At 40.8% G+C, this 19,232-nt stretch overlaps 1 protein-coding gene across 1 annotated transcript in view; it reads left to right on the forward strand.

Annotated features, from left to right (window-relative positions):
* The window catches only part of UPP2 (uridine phosphorylase 2), a 42,563-nt gene that overhangs the window by 23,047 nt on the left and 284 nt on the right, over nt 1–19,232 (forward strand). The window contains exons 4-6 of the mRNA XM_065881023.1: nt 1,377–1,491; nt 4,659–4,868; nt 7,218–7,364. Of these exons, the coding sequence (XP_065737095.1) occupies nt 1,377–1,491; nt 4,659–4,868; nt 7,218–7,364 (472 nt within the window). The remainder of the gene's footprint in view (nt 1–1,376; nt 1,492–4,658; nt 4,869–7,217; nt 7,365–19,232) is intronic.

Consider the following 19,232-nt stretch of genomic DNA (forward strand, 5'->3'; position numbering starts at 1 on the left):
AGATGCTTGATATTATTTCAGTTTTCTTAAATTTCCCGAGGCTTGATTTGTGACCCAAGATGTGATCTATCCTGGAGAATGTTACCTGTGCACTTGAGAAGATAGTGTAATCTGCTGTTTTCAGATGGAATGTCCTAGAAATATCAATTAAATCTATCTGGTCTATTGTGTCATTTAAATCTGTGTTGCCTTATTAATTTTCTGTCTGGATGATATGTCGATTGGTGTAAGTGAGGTGTTAAAGTCCCGCAGTATTATTGTGTTACTGAATCTTGGACATACAACTAATATCGGTTTGATTGATAGCCTCTAGGAGACTTACAATGCATTTGGAAGTCAGAACATGTTCCATGGCAACCAAAAATGGGAAACCCAGAGGTTCAAAGTTTCCATAGTTTAATATTCTTGATGGTGAGAAGAAGGGAACTCAGATGAAAATATTGTGGTCATGGCTGTAATAGTTTTCTAGATTTGTTAATGAAGAATTAGTGTCAGCCATCACCTAACTGCCAAGATGCCCCTGGTGCTTTTCTGCACACAAAGTCTTTGTGCCCAAGAGTAGAATACTGAAGACCACATTTGACTCTCTCGTGTTATATTAGGAATGAAATAGACACCCATTCTAAACTTAGCTCCAGCTACTACAGATTCCAGCATGGAGGACCTTTCTGGAGTGTTACTAGAACATATTGTAACCACCAGGAGTGGCCAAATCCTCTAACCTGTGTTGACCCTTATTCTGTGACATTGATTCTACTCTTCCAAATGCTGAGGAAGACCAGAGTTGCAGTCATGATCTATATACTGAATGTGTATCCATTATATGCTCCAAATTGTTAGGTGTAGATGTAACCCACATCTCTACCCTTGTGCCTTTCAGAGCTCAACAGAATTATCAACAAATGAACAAGGACACATGAGAGTAATGAGATGGATTTACTCTTTCACTTAGTATAGTGGAAAAGGGCAAAATACATGGTAGCCAAATCTATATTTCCTCAAAATCAAGTCAATCTTGCAAAGAGCTCTTTTTCAAAACTCACTGTGAAGAGCCCAGTGGGGAACTGAGAAATGGCACTGCCCTGACACACCAGTACACCATGCCACCCCCACCTTCTGCTCTTGACAATGAGGGCTGAACTCAGTTTAACTGACAGGGAGATGTCTCTCTTTCATCGTCACAGATGGACCCATCTATCAGCATGTCATGTGGGCGTCGGTTAGAGCTGACTTACGTTTTCCTCAGCTATGGCAAAGTCATAATGATTATGTAAATCTACCTGAGGGCTGTTAACTTGTAATGAAGGAAGTAAATATGTCCTGTGTGTGTTATCATTCTGCAAGATGTACAATGACTTTCCCTTTTCTCTCCACAGCATGGCATGGGCATCCCCTCCATTTCTATTATGCTACATGAACTCATTAAATTACTGTACCATGCCCGGTGCTGTGACGTTACCATTATCAGAATTGGTACATCAGGGGGAATAGGTGAGATGGATTGATTTATATACTATTAAATCCAAGTGGTTGTTCCATACAGGGTAAGCTATTGGTGTGGTAATACACCAACGTACTCAGAGCCCAGAAGAAACCCAGATGGGCTAAAAAGTGTCAGGGGGCTGGGCTTGAGGCAATTGAGAAATTTAAATTTAAAGAAAATTTTAAAAATTTAAGGAAATGTATGTGTATATAATCTTTCTCTTTTTCCCTGCATGGAAACCTGGAGTGAGACATCCCACATCCCACTGCCCAGATGGACTTAGGTGTTCTTAAAGGGAGGAGTGGAAACTTGCTAGGAAATATGTTTTGAGGATAAGAGTAAGTTTTGAGGGTTCGAATAGATTTTGAAGCTTAGGAATTTTATAAGTGCTTTCAAGTAAAAGAAATAAATCACTAAGATTTGCCTTGTTTATCAGCTAAGTAAGCAGACATCAATAGCTCTTAGGAAAATATTGCTTTTAGCTCATGTCAGTGACTACCCTTTTCTTGTCTGGGTCTTTTCCTCACCAACACAGCAGAAGAGATCAGGCCAGGCTTTTAGGGAAGAGTTGGGTGATGCTTCCTAAGGTTTTCTCAGAGCCTCCTCTCCTCCCTTCTTCCTTGGCTGGTCAGGAAGCTAGTCAGGAGCCTTGCTTATACATCCACCCTGGGCTGAGGTAAAGTTCTGTGGAGACCTTCTTCTTTTTCAACCTCTTCTTCAGGAGCAGATCTTGTGAGGGGATGATTCTACTATGTCACCAAATGCAAATACAGACAGGGCACTGTAACTGGAAATGTTTGGTTGACAGAGTGACAGGACTGAATGGGAATTATAAAAAAAAAAAAGGCTGAGATTTTGGTCTTAGAATTACACAGGTGGCTAAGTCATGCTTCACTAGAAACAAACATGTTCAAAAATATCATGCCCTTTCCACAGCTGTGGTACAGGAATAAAGTCCAGCCAAGGCCCTCACAGATGGATTAAAGAAGGACATCTGTGGATGTCCCTCCAGAAAGAGAAGGAGAATGTTAGCAATCATTATTAGATCAGGCATCCTTCTGGACTGTTGTTTATCCAATATTATCCCAAATAAGCAACAGTAGGGAATGATGCATTTGGGGATGAAATGGATAACACTGTTATTAAGATTGCTCATAATTCTTGAGTTGTGGGATACAAGGATCTGTCTGCATAGCCCATGCCCATGCAATGTACCACCCTGACTGCTGTGGTTGCCCCTTGATATTAACAAGTGTCCAGCGTGGGCAAAGCAACCTGCTGACCATCCAGCTCATGGTCATGGATTCTAGGTCTTTTGTTTGATGGTAACATGATACATATAGCCCATGTAGCACAATGAAGGTCTATGCATTGTGGGAAATTAAAGCAATGTGCTGTTGTGGATTATCCATCATTTTGAAGTTCTGTTCTCATTAAGAACTCTTAGCTTATCAATAAGATGTGTTTGTTTTGTCTTAAAAACTTTGATTTGGAGATGAAGGAGGTGTAGCTTGTTGGGTTTTTGTTTTTGTTTTTTTTGCTGATGTTACCACTCTTTAGATGAGCCAACAAAACTTCATGATGATGAGGTACTCAAATAAACAGTGTCTTGGCCTTTAAGAGACTTTAACTGGGATATAAATGCTCTAATACATCTAAATATTAGGATGTCATGTGAATAACTTCACTTTTGATTTCCACATTTTCAACTTCCTTCTCAGTCACTTTCCTGTTTTTAGGACACTGTGAATAATTCAAGAAGGTCCTTGTTTGATTTCTTTAAAAAGTATCTGACTCACCGAGGCTCTATCATCAGAGCCTACCTTGGGGCTCTAGCTGGATCTTCTAAATTAACCCCATGTTGATCCATATTGGAATTTATTAAGAACCCAGAAGGATATGGCTATGTGCTATGGTAGGGGTTGGTAAATTTTTTCTATACAAGGTCAGACAGTAAATATTTTAGGCTTTGTAGGCCATATGGTTTCTGTTGCAACTTCTTAACTCTGCCATTAGAGTGTGGAAGCAATCATAGAAAATATGCAAATGAGTGAATGTGGCTGTGTTCCAATAAAGCTCTATTTACAAAGATGGGCTGGATCTGGCCCATGGATTGTAGTTTGCAGATCTCTGTCTATGGCATCCCTATGGAAACATTCGCTCATTCAACAAATTTTTATTGAATACCTATAATGTGATAGGCACAATGCTACTGGGGAGACAACAGTGGACAGACACTGCTCTTGCCTTCATAGAGCCTATGTTTGATCAGGGCAATAGACAAACAAATGAGTAATTACAAAAAATATGATGAATATTAGGACAGAGAGAGAGTCTAGGGCCCTATCAATATATATCCCCTCATCCAGGCTCTAAACAGGAATCAGAACGGGTCAAAAACTAGGTCAAAAGCTGGACCTGGGAAAATTGAATGTAATGTATCTGTGTTGCCTTTTAATTTTTTCCCCCTCTGTGGATTCAGATCTTTTGAAGGAAGTGACTTAAGCTGACACCAGAAGAATGAGTTGAATTTGGTCTGATGAAAGTGTGTGTGGGAGGATGAGGGAACACACCAGGCCAGGGGAATAACAGTTGGCAGAAAATCGTTTCTCAAGTCCCTGAGACTTGAGTTCCTGAGTCCCAGGAGCAAGCCAGACTTTGTAGCAATGGAAGGTCAGCCAAGAGGCCTAATTTACATGGGATGGGAGAGGGGAGGAGGGAATGGGTGTAATGAGAATCAAAAGGAAGAGAGGACAGAGATACAAAGAAATTATAGTAATCAAGGATTTGCAGAGAAGATTAAATATCAAGTAGTCACATCACTTTATGAAAACTACTTTCTGGCAGGCTCATTTAGTTTATTCCTGACCTACTTTTTTCAGATTTGAACCTGAAGGCCAGTACTAATTTGCATGTCCAAGAGTCATGTTTGTCTTGAAATTTAAACCCAATCACATTGTAAATGTGAATCTGGAAAGAAAGCAAATGTAAATGCCTGTTCGGAATGTTATTATTTAATTGCATTTGGAAAAGAAAATAATTTTAAAGATGAAAATGGGGAGAATCATTAGCAACTAGCATTAATTAATGTTGGCAGAAGAGATTACATACTATGTGTCAAAAGTAAACCTAAGTGACATTCTTCTGTAACCACCTATTTATTCCCACACTGCAGGGATTGCACCAGGGTCCGTTGTAATAACAGATAGAGCCGTAGACTCCTTTTTTAAGCCCCGGTTTGAACAGGTAATCTTGGACAATGTTGTCACCAGAAGTACTGAACTTGACAAAGAACTGGCTGAGGAACTATTCAACTGTAGCAAAGAAATTCCTGACTTCCCAACCCTCATTGGACATACGATGTGTACCTATGATTTTTATGAAGGTGAGAAGAATTTATAAACTGTGAAAGCAGCAGAAAATTGCCAGCAATACTTTGTTATTCAAACCCACAATTTATATTAAAAACTTCACTTTAGAAATTCATAGCTGGGGATTAAAAAAGGAACTGAAACAGCCTTTTCAACTTACTAAAGCATAGGAACGTAAGGACATAATAAGCGGTGGAGACACACACATAATGAATTTATTTTCAGAGTAGGTTTAATCCTCCTAGAACAAATTGGATACTCAAATGCAATTTGTGATGTTAGCAAAATCTTATCTCTGTTGATGCCTTTAATTTAAATCGGAAAAGGGGGATATGCTTCTATGCTTCTTCCATTTTGAGGTTCAGTCACCTGTACCTTGGAAGGGATCTGGTACCCAGGAAAGAGTGGGAACCAGGAAATGGGAAGAGATATTTGGGGGAGGAAATCCCAAAGGGATGGGGTAGTCTCACAGCAGTTCTTTTTTCTCTTGGCCATGAGTAAAATGCCCCCAAATCAAGCTTAGGAACAAAATTGATGGTGACTCCCAAGTAGCAGCTCTTGCCACAAGCGGGGAGGAGCCAGGAGAAAACGCCCTCCAGGACAGACCTTGCTCATTCCACAAGAAAGAATCTAACCAGGGTTGGTACCATTCCTTGGAGAGCATTCTAGAAATCTTACAGTGTAGCTACATTTGAGTATGTTCATCAAACTACATATTACCCCATTTTAAATTATTTTTCTTTTCTTTTCCCTTTGGATCAAACCTAGACTATTATATTGAATTCTAAACAGTTATATATGGAGATATATTATCTATAAACATTACTTCAGGTTAGTAAAGGTGTTGTCACCACATATGTGTTATAAAATAGGGGCCACTTTGGGTGTGATAGGGTTGAGACTTTGTCTCAGGCCACTGGCCCCTTCTTGGGGAGGGTCACTGACGGGTTTAAGCCAGAACTTGCAAATGGTACCCACTGGAGTCAATGTTTTCTTTGGGCTGCACAGTATTTTTTAGAATATGAATTATTTTGCCAACATTTATAATTTCTGGAGATTTCATATGAAAATCCAGATTTTTGGCTTCTTGAAATAACATAACATTAAAAATATAAAATAATTTATTCATGGCAGCCCTGGCAAGCCTCGGCCCACATCTGGGGCTACATTCACTGAAGGTGAGGTGAGGCTGCTCCCTTCCAACAGGCAGACCTCGTTGACATTACCTGCTTAACTTGTGGGACATCTGAGTTTGAATCGGCTAAAATAGCACTGCATTAGAGATGTTGGCAGGCAGCCCTAAGAAGGAGGGCACAAACAGAAGCAGACAGCAAGGATGGAAATAGCATGAAAGATACAGGAAAGGGAAAAAAGAGGGGCTTCCCTCGTCACGCAGTGGTTGAGAGTCCGCCCGCCACTGCAGGGGGCACGGGTTTGTGCCCCGGTCCGGGAAGATCCCACATGCCGCGGAGTGGCTGGGCCCGTGAGCCATGGCCGCTGAGCCTGCGCGTCCGGGGCCTGTGCTCCGTAACGGGAGAGGCCACAACAGTGAGAGGCCCGCATACCGCAAAAAAATAAAAAATAAAAAAGAGGATTTTGCAATATAGATGGTGACAGAGTCTACTGGCCTCCCTACTTCAAGAGGACGCCCTTGGGGGTGGGATGCGGTGAAGCCTGTTCCCAGCGCAGCCACGGTGGAGGAGGAGTAACAGCATCAGGCTTTTCTCCACCTCCTTCTGGCCCCACTGGTTGGTACAGATGGAATTCAAGTGCTAAGTAAACACCGAGAGCAGCCTAGAAGGGAAAATGTGATCGCAAAAGAATGGCGTGCAGCCTGAGGTGTGTGGCAGGGAAAAGGCGGACAAATCGACCATCTGTGTATGGTTACCATGGTCATGATGCACAGATGGAGCTGCAATGTCCAAACCACCACCCTGATCCTCAAGTAGCTTAGGATCATCACTGGGGCTTGGAGCCTTTTCTTCTTCCCCAGCACCTGTCCCTGGGCCAGCTGCCAGTCGCAGGTGCAACCTGAGACTTTCCTCAAAGGGCAGATCTTCCAGAGACCCTCCAGGTCCTGCTGTCTCTGGGCACAGTGCTGGCTGCTGCGGCCATTCATTGGTCACTTGCCCCAGAGCTGGGGGAGCTCAGTGCCATGGAGATTCCTGTGTGAGACTCTTGAGCTGCGCACAGCCTTGCCCCAGGTCCTTTGATAGGATGATTCAGATGGCCAGATTTATCCTACCTGGGGTGCAGGCCCATGAGTTAGAGTCAGCCACAGAGCACGCTGACAGCAAGCCTCTTAGTGATGCCACAGCCACCGTGGGACATCAAGTCGGTAAACATTCTCCATTCTCTTTCAGGCCAGGGTCGACTAGATGGAGCGCTGTGCTCCTTTTCCAGAGAAAAGGGGTTAGATTACTTGAAAAGAGCATATAATGCCGGCATCAGGAATATCGAAATGGAATCTACGGTGTTTGCGGCCATGTGTAGACTTTGTGGTCTAAAAGGTAAGACTTTCATGAATGCCTAAGGGTCAAATACTCCTCTTTCACGAAGTTATTTTCACTCTCCAGGAGAAGAAAAAGAAATCCAGCTATATATTACTTTGGGTTGAATGCACGGTTATCTCATAATATCTTGTGAGTGGGCAGGACATTATTTGTTATGCAAATGAGGAAACCAAGCCTCAAGGGTCAAAAGTTAAGTTGCCCAAGGTCACCAGCTAGTGGGTTACATAGCCAAGACTTGATAGATTGTTCTGCTTTCTTCATCCTGGTAGTGGAAGCTGTTTTCCACTACAACTGAATTTACTGAGACATGACACAAATAAAATATTCCTAAAATAGTCCATCAAAGGACAAAACATCAGTGGAGTAGTGTGTTTTTAGAGTTAATTTACATGCATTTTTGCTTTTCCCAACTTTTTTATTGTGAAAAAAAATCAATAATAGAGAAAAATTGAAAAAATACTGTGTATGTGTGTGTATATATATACATACATATATATACACACATGTACACAAACACACCTATTTGCTTTTTTCTCCTGAATCATTGTATATAAATTATAAATATTATGTCACTTAACTCTTGTAACTTAGCGTCATTTCCTAAGAATAAGGATGTCCTCCTAATGACCACAATACAATTATCAAACCAAAAAAAAAATATTTAAGAAAAGTAAAAATCATTTCATAACATCATTTAACATCCATTCCATTTTTAAATTTTCTGATTTTCCTAAAAATATCTTTAAAGATTATTTTAATCTAATATTGAATTAACTTTATACACTGTATTGCTTAGTTATTGTATCTCTATACTTTTACATCTAGAATAGTTTCCCTACTTTTCTTTTTTCCCCAGGACAGAGGAATTTTTGAAAAGTTCAGGCAGTTATCTTGTAGAACATCCATGTTCTAGATTTGTCTGTACTTGTCATCGTGGGATTTCACTTTATTTCCTGTAAAGCAGAAGTAAAGTCTAGTGGCTTGATTAGATTCAGCTATGTGGTAAGAACACTTCATAGTAATGTAAACTTTCCATTGCACCACATCAGGGAAAGGTAATGTGAAGATATTCCACTGTTAGTAATTTCAAGTTGGATCACTTGGCTCAAGGGGTAACTGCCCATCTCCCTCCTCTGAAAAATTAATGTTTTCTCTCTGAAAGTAGCAAGTAACTTCTGGGATGATAATCTGGCACTGTGTGAACGAATATCCTGTAACCCAATCATTTTTTCCCAGTGATTTTAGCATGGAATACAAATGATGATTTTCTAATTCCATCATTCCTCCTACGTTTGTTAGCTAGCATTCTTTTAAGAAGAGCCTTTCTTTCTCACGCTCTTCTCTCTCTTTTTTCTTTTTGGTGGCAGGAAGTCGTTATTGTTTGGTGGATTTTGTTCAAAGCAGTGTGTTATAAGCAGTTTCTGTCATTATTCTTTTTGATACTCAAATTATCCCAAATGTGGCCAGGAAGAGCCCCTTCTAGTGCACTCTTTTGTCCTTCTGACATAATTCTCTTAACTCTAGAGAATTTTCTTGCTTTCAGGCACAACGGGATTCTTAGGTACCACTTACACTTTCCTTGCCTCAGGTCTGGGATCAGCCATTTCTCCAAGAACCTCTGCTTCCTTTGGGTGGAGAGTGGCATTAAGAAACCAAATATGTGTGTGGCATGCATTTTTATTTTTGGCGAAATTATTCCAATAGAACCACTTATCTCTGACCAACACCAAGAAAAACTACTGAAGTAAAACATAATTTTCACAAGGACTAATCAATATAACTATTCTTTGTGATTTTAAATTATTTTCATAGTCATCCTCTAGATTAAAAAATCTACAAACAGTAAATGCTGGAGAGGGTGTGGAGAAAAGGGAACACTCTTGCACTGCTGGTGGGAATGTAAATCGATACAGCCACTATGGAGAACAGAATGGAGGTTCCTTAAAAAACTACAAATAGAACTACTATATGACCCAGCAATCCCACTACTGGGCATATACCCTGAGAAAACCATAATTCAAAAAGAGTCATGTACCAAAATGTTCATTGCAGCTCTATTTACAATAGCCAGGACATGGAAGCAACCTAAGTGTCCATCAACAGACGAATGGATAAAGAAGATGTGGCACATATATACAATGGGATATTACTCGGCCATAAAAAGAAACGAAATTGAATTATTTGTAGTGAGGTGGATGGACCTAGAGTCTGTCATACAGAGTGAAGTAAGTCAGAAAGAGAAAGACAAATACCATATGCTAACACATATATATGGAATCTAAGAAAAAAAAATGCCATGAAGAACCTAGGGGTAAGACAGGAATAAAGACACAGACCTATTAGAGAATGGACTTGAGGATATGGGGAGGGGGAAGGGTAAGCTGTGACAAAGTGAGAGAGTGGCATGGACATATATACACTACCAAACGTAAAATAGATAGCTAGTGGGAAGCAGCCGCATAGCACAGGGAGATCAGCTCGGTGCTTTGTGACCACCTAGAGGGGTGGGATAGGGAGGGTGGGAGGGAGGGAGACTCAAGAGGGAAGAGATATGGGAACATATGTATATGTATAACTGATTCACTTTGTTATAAAGCAGAAACTAACACACCATTGTAAAGCAATTATACTCCAATAAAGATGTTAAAAAAAATTCAAGTTTTATGGATGGAAGAGGTAAACCTGAAAAGTTAATTAAATATTCTTTATTAAATTGGCTATGAAAGCCTCAGACCTAAAGCAAAATGGCACCATCTAAAATATTATTTTTGAGTGGGAAGCAGTCCCCAAATATGAACAATGATGTCTAAGAAAATGTTGGAGCAACTTTTTTTAGAATTCATAGTTTTTTTTTTTTTCAGAAAAGAGCCCATAAAATATGTCACCTATCAAACGTGTTTTATAGTGTACCTACTGAGTGCATAGCACAATACAAGAAGCTTGATTTTTAAATCAAATCTTTGGCTGATAAGATTTGTCTCAATTATTATCTTCCTAAAGAAAGAAGGACTTCTGTGCATCAACCAGTGGCCTGAGCACCCAAGCAGTAGGGACAGAGCAGAGGATGACACAGACAGAATCTCTGCCCTTGCGGAGTCTAGGGGGGAGACAAACAACAACAGAGAGCAATCTATAATAATATGGTAATATGTTAGATGCTGAGGAGCATGATGGTGAGAAATAAGGCAAGGAAAGGGCACAGGGACAGCCAAGGTAGGGAGGGAAACCATACATTAAAATAGGGAAAGGTACACAGAGAAGGTGCCATTTAGGAAAATGCCACGTGGGTGTCTGGGAAAAAGAAGTCCAGGAAATGCAAACCTAAGGTTACCAGGCAGGAGCATTCAGAGTGTGACGGAGAAACAGGGAGACCAGTGTGACTGGAGGGGAGTGACAGCAGTGGAGCGGGTAGGAGATGGAGGGAGCATGGACTGTGTGGTCCCTATGAGAACTGTGACTTTCACTCTGAGAGATATGAGAAGTCATTGCTTTGAATAGAGAGGTGACGGGATCTGGCTTGCGTTTGAACAGGAGCACACTGGCTGCTGATCTGGGAAGATCCTACTGGGGTTAAGGGCAGAAGCAGGGAGAGAAGTAAGAGGGCTGATATAGTAGACTAGGGAGAGATGATAGACCAGTACAACAACAGTGGAGGAGGTGAGAAGTAGTCATATGCTAGATACATCTTGAAGGCAAATCCAACAGGATTTGTTGACAATTTGATGGGAATTTGGAGCGAAATGCTAGTGAAAAATGATTTCCAGGTTTTTGGCCTGAACAGCTGGAAGGATGGAGTTATCACAGCTGGGATAGAAAAAATTGGGTGAGGATTTGGCGGTACTGTAGTAGACATCAAATGGAGGCTAAGTGAGCAGGTGGATTTATGAATCTGGAGTTTAGGTGAGAAATTTGGACTGGGGAAGTAAAATTGGAAGTTGACAGCATATAGGTGGCATTTACAGCCATGTAACAAGTGAGATGACAAAGTGCCTGAGTGTAGAAACAGATGAAAAAGTCAGGGAGGTGAGGGAGATCCAGCAGAAACTAAGGAAGAGTCGTCAGTGCAACTGGCAGTACACCTGGAGAGTCTAGTGTCCCAGCCCCAAAGAAATCTTCAAAGAAGTAAAGAATTACAGCCGAGTAATGCCTTATTTGATCACAAGTGGAACTTTAATTCTAATACTTGTCCTTATTGTCAATCAATTTTAATATACAAAACTACAAACAAAATGTATGCGGTAACATTTTAGAAAGGAGTTATAGGTCACAAGAAGAGATTAATTAATTCATCTCAGAATGAATGTACACACAAATCCTTGTAACATATGAGTAAAGGATGCAAGTGCATCCTTGTCCTCTTTAGGTCATCATTAATACCTCCTTTCAGGTAAACAATAGCATCTGCTTTTCTCTCCACAAGTTGGTGGGAGTGGGAGCCCCAGCGGTGGGCAGCTTGCCCTTTCCTGAGCAGCAGCCTAACCAGCACATGACCTGCAGGAACACCTGGATTCAGATATTTCTGCTCCAGGAAATGTTTCCTCACATTTCTTTCTTATGGAAACAGCAAGCGGTCACTTGCGTCATCGCTCCACCTGATATGCAGATGGAGGAAAATTTAGTAACCAGTTTAGTCAAACATAAAATGCCACGTCACGAACTGCTGCCCTGATGTAAGTTTAGTGATGAGCATCAGTTCTTTCTTAAGAGGCAGCCAGAGAGTTCTAGGCTTGTGAACCCCAGACCCTAGTCTTTCTCTCTTTGAGGGTGTTGCCAAAGCTTCGGCGACATTATTCTGTTATGAGGGATTTTTTTGTCCTTGCCATGAATCCTTGTGACCTTGCTTTCTCTGCCAGCTGCAGGTACCTTCCTGGACTCTGTCCTCTGTAGCTTGCCCCATGCTGCACTTCCCTTTTTCTGCTGCTATTGGAGCTCTTGGTAGCTGATTTCAGCCTGCCAATAGCTCTCTTCCAGGCCACTGCTGCAGCCTTTCCATTGAGCAGACCCTTTCTGGGCTGCCAACATGCACACTAAATGTTGTATCTGTAACTCTGTAATTCTGTAGTTCTTGGGAGTATTTCTGTCCAAATTTCTTCATGGTGACAGGGACTCTTTATCCACCTCAGACACCACCGTTTCCAAAGGTGCACTCCTGGTACGGGAAGATCAACACCTGGAAGATCAACCACCAAGGAAACAGACCCAAACCCCATGCATATGATGCTACCATGTTCCTATCTTTCATCCCCACTTCATTATATCCTTCCGCAAAAGCAGTGAAGCTTGGAAAAGCTCTGTATGAGGTAGAAAAGCTTGCTTTGGGGAAGGGCTGAGAGAGACTTCACAAGCAGCTGTTTTAACATACTTATTAGGGAGGTTATATACCAATGCTAAGCGACACTGGAAAATGTGTTTCATCTGGCACCGAAAGCTCAGGGCTCCCAGGCCTAATGCCCCTCCCCCTCAATCCCTCTCCCACTGTCAGCAATGGCCCTTTCCACCCAGTCTCTCCAGACAGCCTTCTCTAATGGTCTTTTTATGTCCCTTTAATACTACCAGATGACTGGATAACCAATCTGACTTCATAGTAAGGCAATGATGGCTAATAAATAACAACTTTTTATTTAAACAAGAGTCTTCTAGAGGCTCACTGTCCTAACTCAGAGGAGTCAGTCATTGACTTCGGACCGGTGCAAAAACAGATCTTTCTGCATTCACCTGGGACCACATGGATTACCACTTCTTATCTTTATGATTAATATAAGATCTCACCTTAAGTCTCACTTCATCAGAGAAGTTTTGCATGACTACCTAAACTAAACTCACCCACATTCATTCTACTTACTCACTCATTCACTCATTCCACTTCATTTCTCTGCATCACATTTACCACTATACCAGACTACATTTCTGTTTTCTTTATATATTAACTTACATATTATTTTACATGTATTAATGCATGGAGGTATGTATTTAGCATCTTTCTCCATTACAGTATAAGTAGCATGAGAACAGGGACCTTGTTTGTCATTTTTTTTTGCTATATCTCTAGCACTTAGAATAATATCTGCCCTATGGGCATTCAATAAGTATTTACTAAATGAATGAACAAATGAGTGAACAGAATGACCACTCAACCCCTACTGACCGTGGAAGACGGCTATAACAAATTCAACTGGTTCCTTCATTACCCAGCTACATTTATGGCTTGGAATTTTCTAAAGGACTTCGGAGTGCCACATAATTGTCCAACTAGGAAGAGGCAAAGCCTTAAAGTTAAGCCTCCCTTTGCTGTAAGTTTCATACAATACTTCTGCTATAGCTGTAGCCCTTGGATCTCCTGATATTTGATAGGTGGACAAACTGCTTGAAATGGGGCCACGGACACCCCTAAGTCACTACTGTTATCCTGATCTCATTATCCTGAAAAATAATAGTGGGAATCCATTGTTGCTTTAAGAAGGACTTGGGTGAGGGAAATAGTGGCCGTCACAAAATTATTCTACCTTGAAAGGCTGAACCTTCAGAACAAGGTAAACCCACTGTACAATGCTGTATGAATGCATTCACCTATGGTTTTATAATATGCATATATCTGTCCCTCTCTTAAAGCAAAATCTACTTTAATTAAACCCCTAACATTCTGATTAAAGATGTTAATCCTTTTGCACTGTGAACTTGTGATAAGTACGTTCAATTTTTATCCATCTTTAAAAGACAGTGCCTGCTGCCTTTTGACACAAGCTTGCTTGCATGACAATATACGAAACATAATATTTATCCAAGATTAGTTTCACTTAAATCTTTGTCTTTAGTTGTTGGCAGCACTCACAGTGGATTTTCTTTAAGGGTAATGGAAGAATTCAGTGTTATTTCTTTTGACAGATACTGGGAACTTTGGGAATGTATTCAGTCTTCATAATATTACAGCTCAGTGAAAGGGAGCAGAATCTGACTTTAATTCCATTTTATATCCTTCTGCTGGTCCCAGAAATGAAGGCTATTGGGCTCTGGGAACTGCAGGATGATCACTGATAAAGTAAAGAAGATATTACAACAAGGATTAAAGATTATACTCAGTCTGGAACTGGACCGTTTCTTAACTCAAAAATGAGGAAAATTGGGGTTTTGAAATATTATTACACAAAGGCAAAAGGCAACCCATTGCAGTTCTTCACCCTCACAGTATCTCCTGAGAGATACTGTGGCTCAGAGAGGTTAAATAACTTTCCCAAGTTCTCACAGTAAATAAGAAGTAGCTGGACTGGAATTGGAACCGAGCTCTGTCTGACTTGAGGTCCCTTTGCACTATGCCCTGCTGAGTCTTCCCAGCAGCCTCCCATGGATGCACAAGGTTCAGATCTCTATTCAGAGGAACCAACCAACCAAACAAACAAAAAACCCTGCAGGTTTTTCTATTTTAAAAGTTAGCTGTGCTACTTTAGAAAGAAAGCAAACCCCCTAAGGGCTAACCACATACCAAGATGGTTAGTGTTGGAATCAAATAAAGCATTACACTGATACTTATTCAGTAGTATGCACAGTTATTATTTTACCAAGAAAATAAGTCAGTGTGTCTGGGAAATCAAGCATAAATGGTAAGTAATTCATTTATTACGCTTATAAAGACAGGATTTTAAAAAACTGTTTCTTCTTGCTTTGCTGGTTTTTACATATTTTAAATCAAGGTCTGTGTCTAGAGTTTTGTTTGATTCATTTTAATTCTACTCTCCTGTCCTCTATCCTACTCCTGCCTTCCTGTACGAACACACTCACATGTTAGAGAATGATTTGGGGCCACAGATTCAACTTTTTTTGTGTTGGCATTACCTGTGACCTGCCTCTTCCCACCTGTGACCTCAGTGGGGCTCCCTGGGTTCTCCCTGTTGGAGCCTCTGCCCCTAGCACAGCAGGCACATCCTCTGCCCATCCTGACACATCTCTGGTTGGAGGTCCAGCACCCAGCAGAAGCACAAGTACCCAAGTTTGCAGCTGGACCTCCTGGAGATGACAGCATGGTCCTCATACCAAGATAATGTGAGGCACAGAAGCTGAGCAAGACCTTTGAGGTCCAACCTGCTCCTTTCTCAGAGAATGAAATAAGACCCAGAGAGTAAAAAGTGACCTGTCTAAGGAAACACAGCCAGATCAAAATGAAGATGGACTAGCCCTGTTATCTCCTGCCTCCTCACCCCCTTTCCTGGCACTATTCCATAGGTATAAAAGAGTATCATATTTATCTATCGACAGATTACTTATACTTTCTCCTTTTTCTAAAAGGCATTAGCAGCAGCTTTCAATAAAAGATGAATGTATAAATAATTTAAGCAAAGGTAAAGAGAATAAGAGGCATGTATTTAAGGGAGTGGATGGGGAGTTCTCAATATCAAAGAGCTACCTGGTAGGGCAATACTAAATCTAAATACTTAGATTTAGTTCTGAGTTTCCTAGAGGCCAAGTTGAAAATGGAAACACTTTGAGTTACACAGCTCTCATTATCTTATAAAGAAAGCATTTAAGGTTTGTCATAAAAACGTTATCCAAATGTTAAACTTAAGTGAAATTATCAGCTATATTACATCGACAGTGTCTTTAGTAATACTTTTATAAAAGATATGGGACAAAAAAAAAAAAGATATGGGACAATTTTTGATAGAGTTAATGCTAAATCTTGGTTCTCTGGGAACCTAAAGTACTAGGGTGCAGGTATGAACATTTGCTTTAATTTGATTTAATTCAGGATAGAGTTTAAAGTCTTTAACGCAATAGCTGTCAAATATCAATGTGCAAATAATTTAACTGAGTTTCTTGTTTTAAGTACAGATTAACTGCCCTTTCTTATTCCTCACTCCTTTTTCTGTATGTCTGTAATAAAGCCTAAAAATCTGCATTATTAACAAGCTCTAGTTCTGACGCAAGTGGCCAGTGGAGCACATTTTCAGAAATGCCATTCTAGATGAACAACTTGTTCCTATGCTCCTTAGCTTTGATCAGATCCTTTGAATATAAATTTTCTCCACTTGGTTTTTGATTAGCAGTCAACAGCCTGTGATAGACGTCTCAGAGGAGACAGAGGAAGTACAAAGGTTCGGGGTTGTTGAGGTTTCTGTGTTTTATATACCAGGCACCTGAGGAATAAAGATGGGGTCTGCCTAAAAAGCTCAAACCTTGAGAAGTGAAGGGCTCTCTGTAAAGGGCCGGGGAGAGGTGGGAGAGGGGCAGTCCTAAGGGCCAGGCTGGACACTCCAAAGCCAACCTTTGCTGCTTTGCCATTTTCTGAGACCCAGCCCTGTTTGGTTCTGCTGTGCACAGGGAGTTTCTGCCTCACATTGCTGCCTTTGCCTACAATTCATGGGAAAACCTTCCTGGAACTCCATTCTGAATCACAGAGGTGATTCTGAATCGCAGGGATCCATGGGGGACCATAGATTTCTAATAATTCAGGGTGGGCTTCAGGAGCCCTGAAACCCTTGAAATTATATACAATATTTTGTGTGTATGTGCATATGTGTATTTTTGTGAAAAGAGGTTGCAGTTAACAACTTTCATCAGATTTGCAAAGGGACCAAAAACAATCAAAGAGTTAGAATCACTGGGAGTTCCTGGTGTGGCCAAGGGTACATTGAGCTTCACGTTAACACTGGTGTGTTCCCATCCCATTGCAGCCTGAGGTCAGTTAGCTGACAACCTCCTTGGTGACAGCTAGGTCACTGAATGCCTCTCTGCAGGAGCCATCCTCCCTGCCCAACCTGAGGATTATGGTACCAAAGCTGTCAGGCTTAACTTTGACAAACTGTTTTGGGTAAATTAGTCCCTTTTAATTGCTTGCGGAAATAGTAATTTTAGACGACAAGATTATTACAGGCTGCTTGTTAATGGGTCCTCTAGCATCAAGAAAACACCACTGAGATCGCGACGACCTGTTCTTGTCCCTCTTTGGCCTCACCCTTGAAATAGCCGGAGAAGATGTTAAGTCAAGTCAGCTCCCGCTCCTTGACAAGTACAGAGCACGTGTTTCCTTTTATCCTTCTGCCAAGTGAAGGATTAGAGAAGGACTTTCATCTTTTCCCTGCTACCACCAGCTCATGTCAGCCATCACAGACTTGCTGATCATTAACTTGAAAAGCCGAGGAAGTTTCTAGCTCTTCCATTTACTTGTTTACCTGTTGGGCCAACTTGCTTTACACCTGAATGAGTTTTGAATAAACAGGGTACTAGGTGATGAAAATACTTGACTCAGCTCAAGTTGGATATTTTCAATTGCTTTTCAGTTCACTGAACAGGAGGGTCAGTTTGACTGATCTGTCTGCCTTATGGTTCGCCATGTGCAGAGGAGGAGGGATGGGAGGTAGAGTGTCTTCTCAGCAGTTTATAAAGCTGGGAATTGACTGGTTATTTACTAGCTGTGTCCTACTGGGCCATTTTACCTCCCTAAGCCCTCATTTCATCATTTGTCCAAAGGGGATAAAAATAAGAGCTAGCTCATGGCACAGCTATGAGGTCTAAATGGTATCATAAATACCCAGCATATAGCAAGAGCTAAACCAAACAAAAAAGATAGCATCTATTATGATTACAGTCCATTTCGCCTTCTCAAATCCGGAAGTCTGAGATAGTGCAGAAGTCAAAGAAATAAATATCACACTCAAACCCAACTTTATCTTCATGACCTCAAAGCTTGTGACTGTAGCTGCATCTAATCCCAGATCCACTGAAATCCTTTTAAAGTGATGCAGATGAACACAGAGACTGTGACACTGCTATCAATTCAAAGTGGTTGTCACTGATTTCAACGTGTATAACCACATTCCTTGAGATCAAAGATTTCATGTGAAACTGATGATAAAGAATTTGCAGGGGACCCAATGTCTCTCTCTTGTTCTTGCTGGAACAAACCAAAGACACCGCTTTTATGGTGTGTTTTCAAAAATGAGAATTTCATTTTTTTTAAAAGAAAGATGTTTGCTCTTTCCCCCTACTTTTGTAACTATCACAAGATTTTGTCCTCATTCTTTAGAAACTAAATGCTAATAAATGTGCTCCTTCATGGAGCTGATTCTTAAGCATATCATTTATGCATATCATTTCATTTAAGCATATCATTTCATTTTTTTTCCTCAGATTTCAAAAGAGTCAGTACTCGCCTTTATTGCTATTTCCCAAGGTTAGTGGCCATATCTCTTCTCTATTTACTTCCCTCTCCAGTAGGCAAACTCAAACACTGCACCAAGGAGTAAAATGTCATCTCAGGAAAAAAATGGCTAGCTCTCTAGTTATATCCTGAAGTAAGAAAAATCTGCTTGACTAGAGAATGGGCTTGAGGACACGGGGAGGGGGAAGGGTAAGCTGGGATGAAGTGAGAGAGTGGCATGGACATATATACACTACCAAATGTAAAATAGATAGCTAGTGGGAAGCAGCCGCATAGCACAGAGAGATCAGCTTGGTGCTTTGTGACCCCCTAGAGGGGTGGGATAGGGAGGATGGGAGGGAGACGCAGAGGGAGGGGATATGGGGATGTATGTATATGTATAGCTGATTCACTTTGTTATAAAGCAGAAACTAATACACCATTGTAAAGCAGTTATACTCCAATAAAGATGTTAAAAAAAAGAAAAAGAAAAAGAAAAGCCTGCTCTAAGAATTGGAAATGGGATAGAAAGCTGGAGGTTTGTGTATCTTGGATGGCAAAGATCCCTCCTTATTCTTATCTTGAACACAAATCTTTTCTAAGCCTTAATGTAGCCAATTATAGGGGAAAGGAGAAGGGAGAGTGCTGAAAATTATTTCAATTAACTTATTTAGGTGGAGTGTTTGGTGGGAGTCCACAGAAATATGAATTATAATTCATACGGAAGTCTGGAAGGT

Source organism: Phocoena phocoena, chromosome 7 (genome assembly GCF_963924675.1).
Source record: "Phocoena phocoena chromosome 7, mPhoPho1.1, whole genome shotgun sequence".
NCBI lineage: Eukaryota > Metazoa > Chordata > Mammalia > Artiodactyla > Phocoenidae > Phocoena > Phocoena phocoena.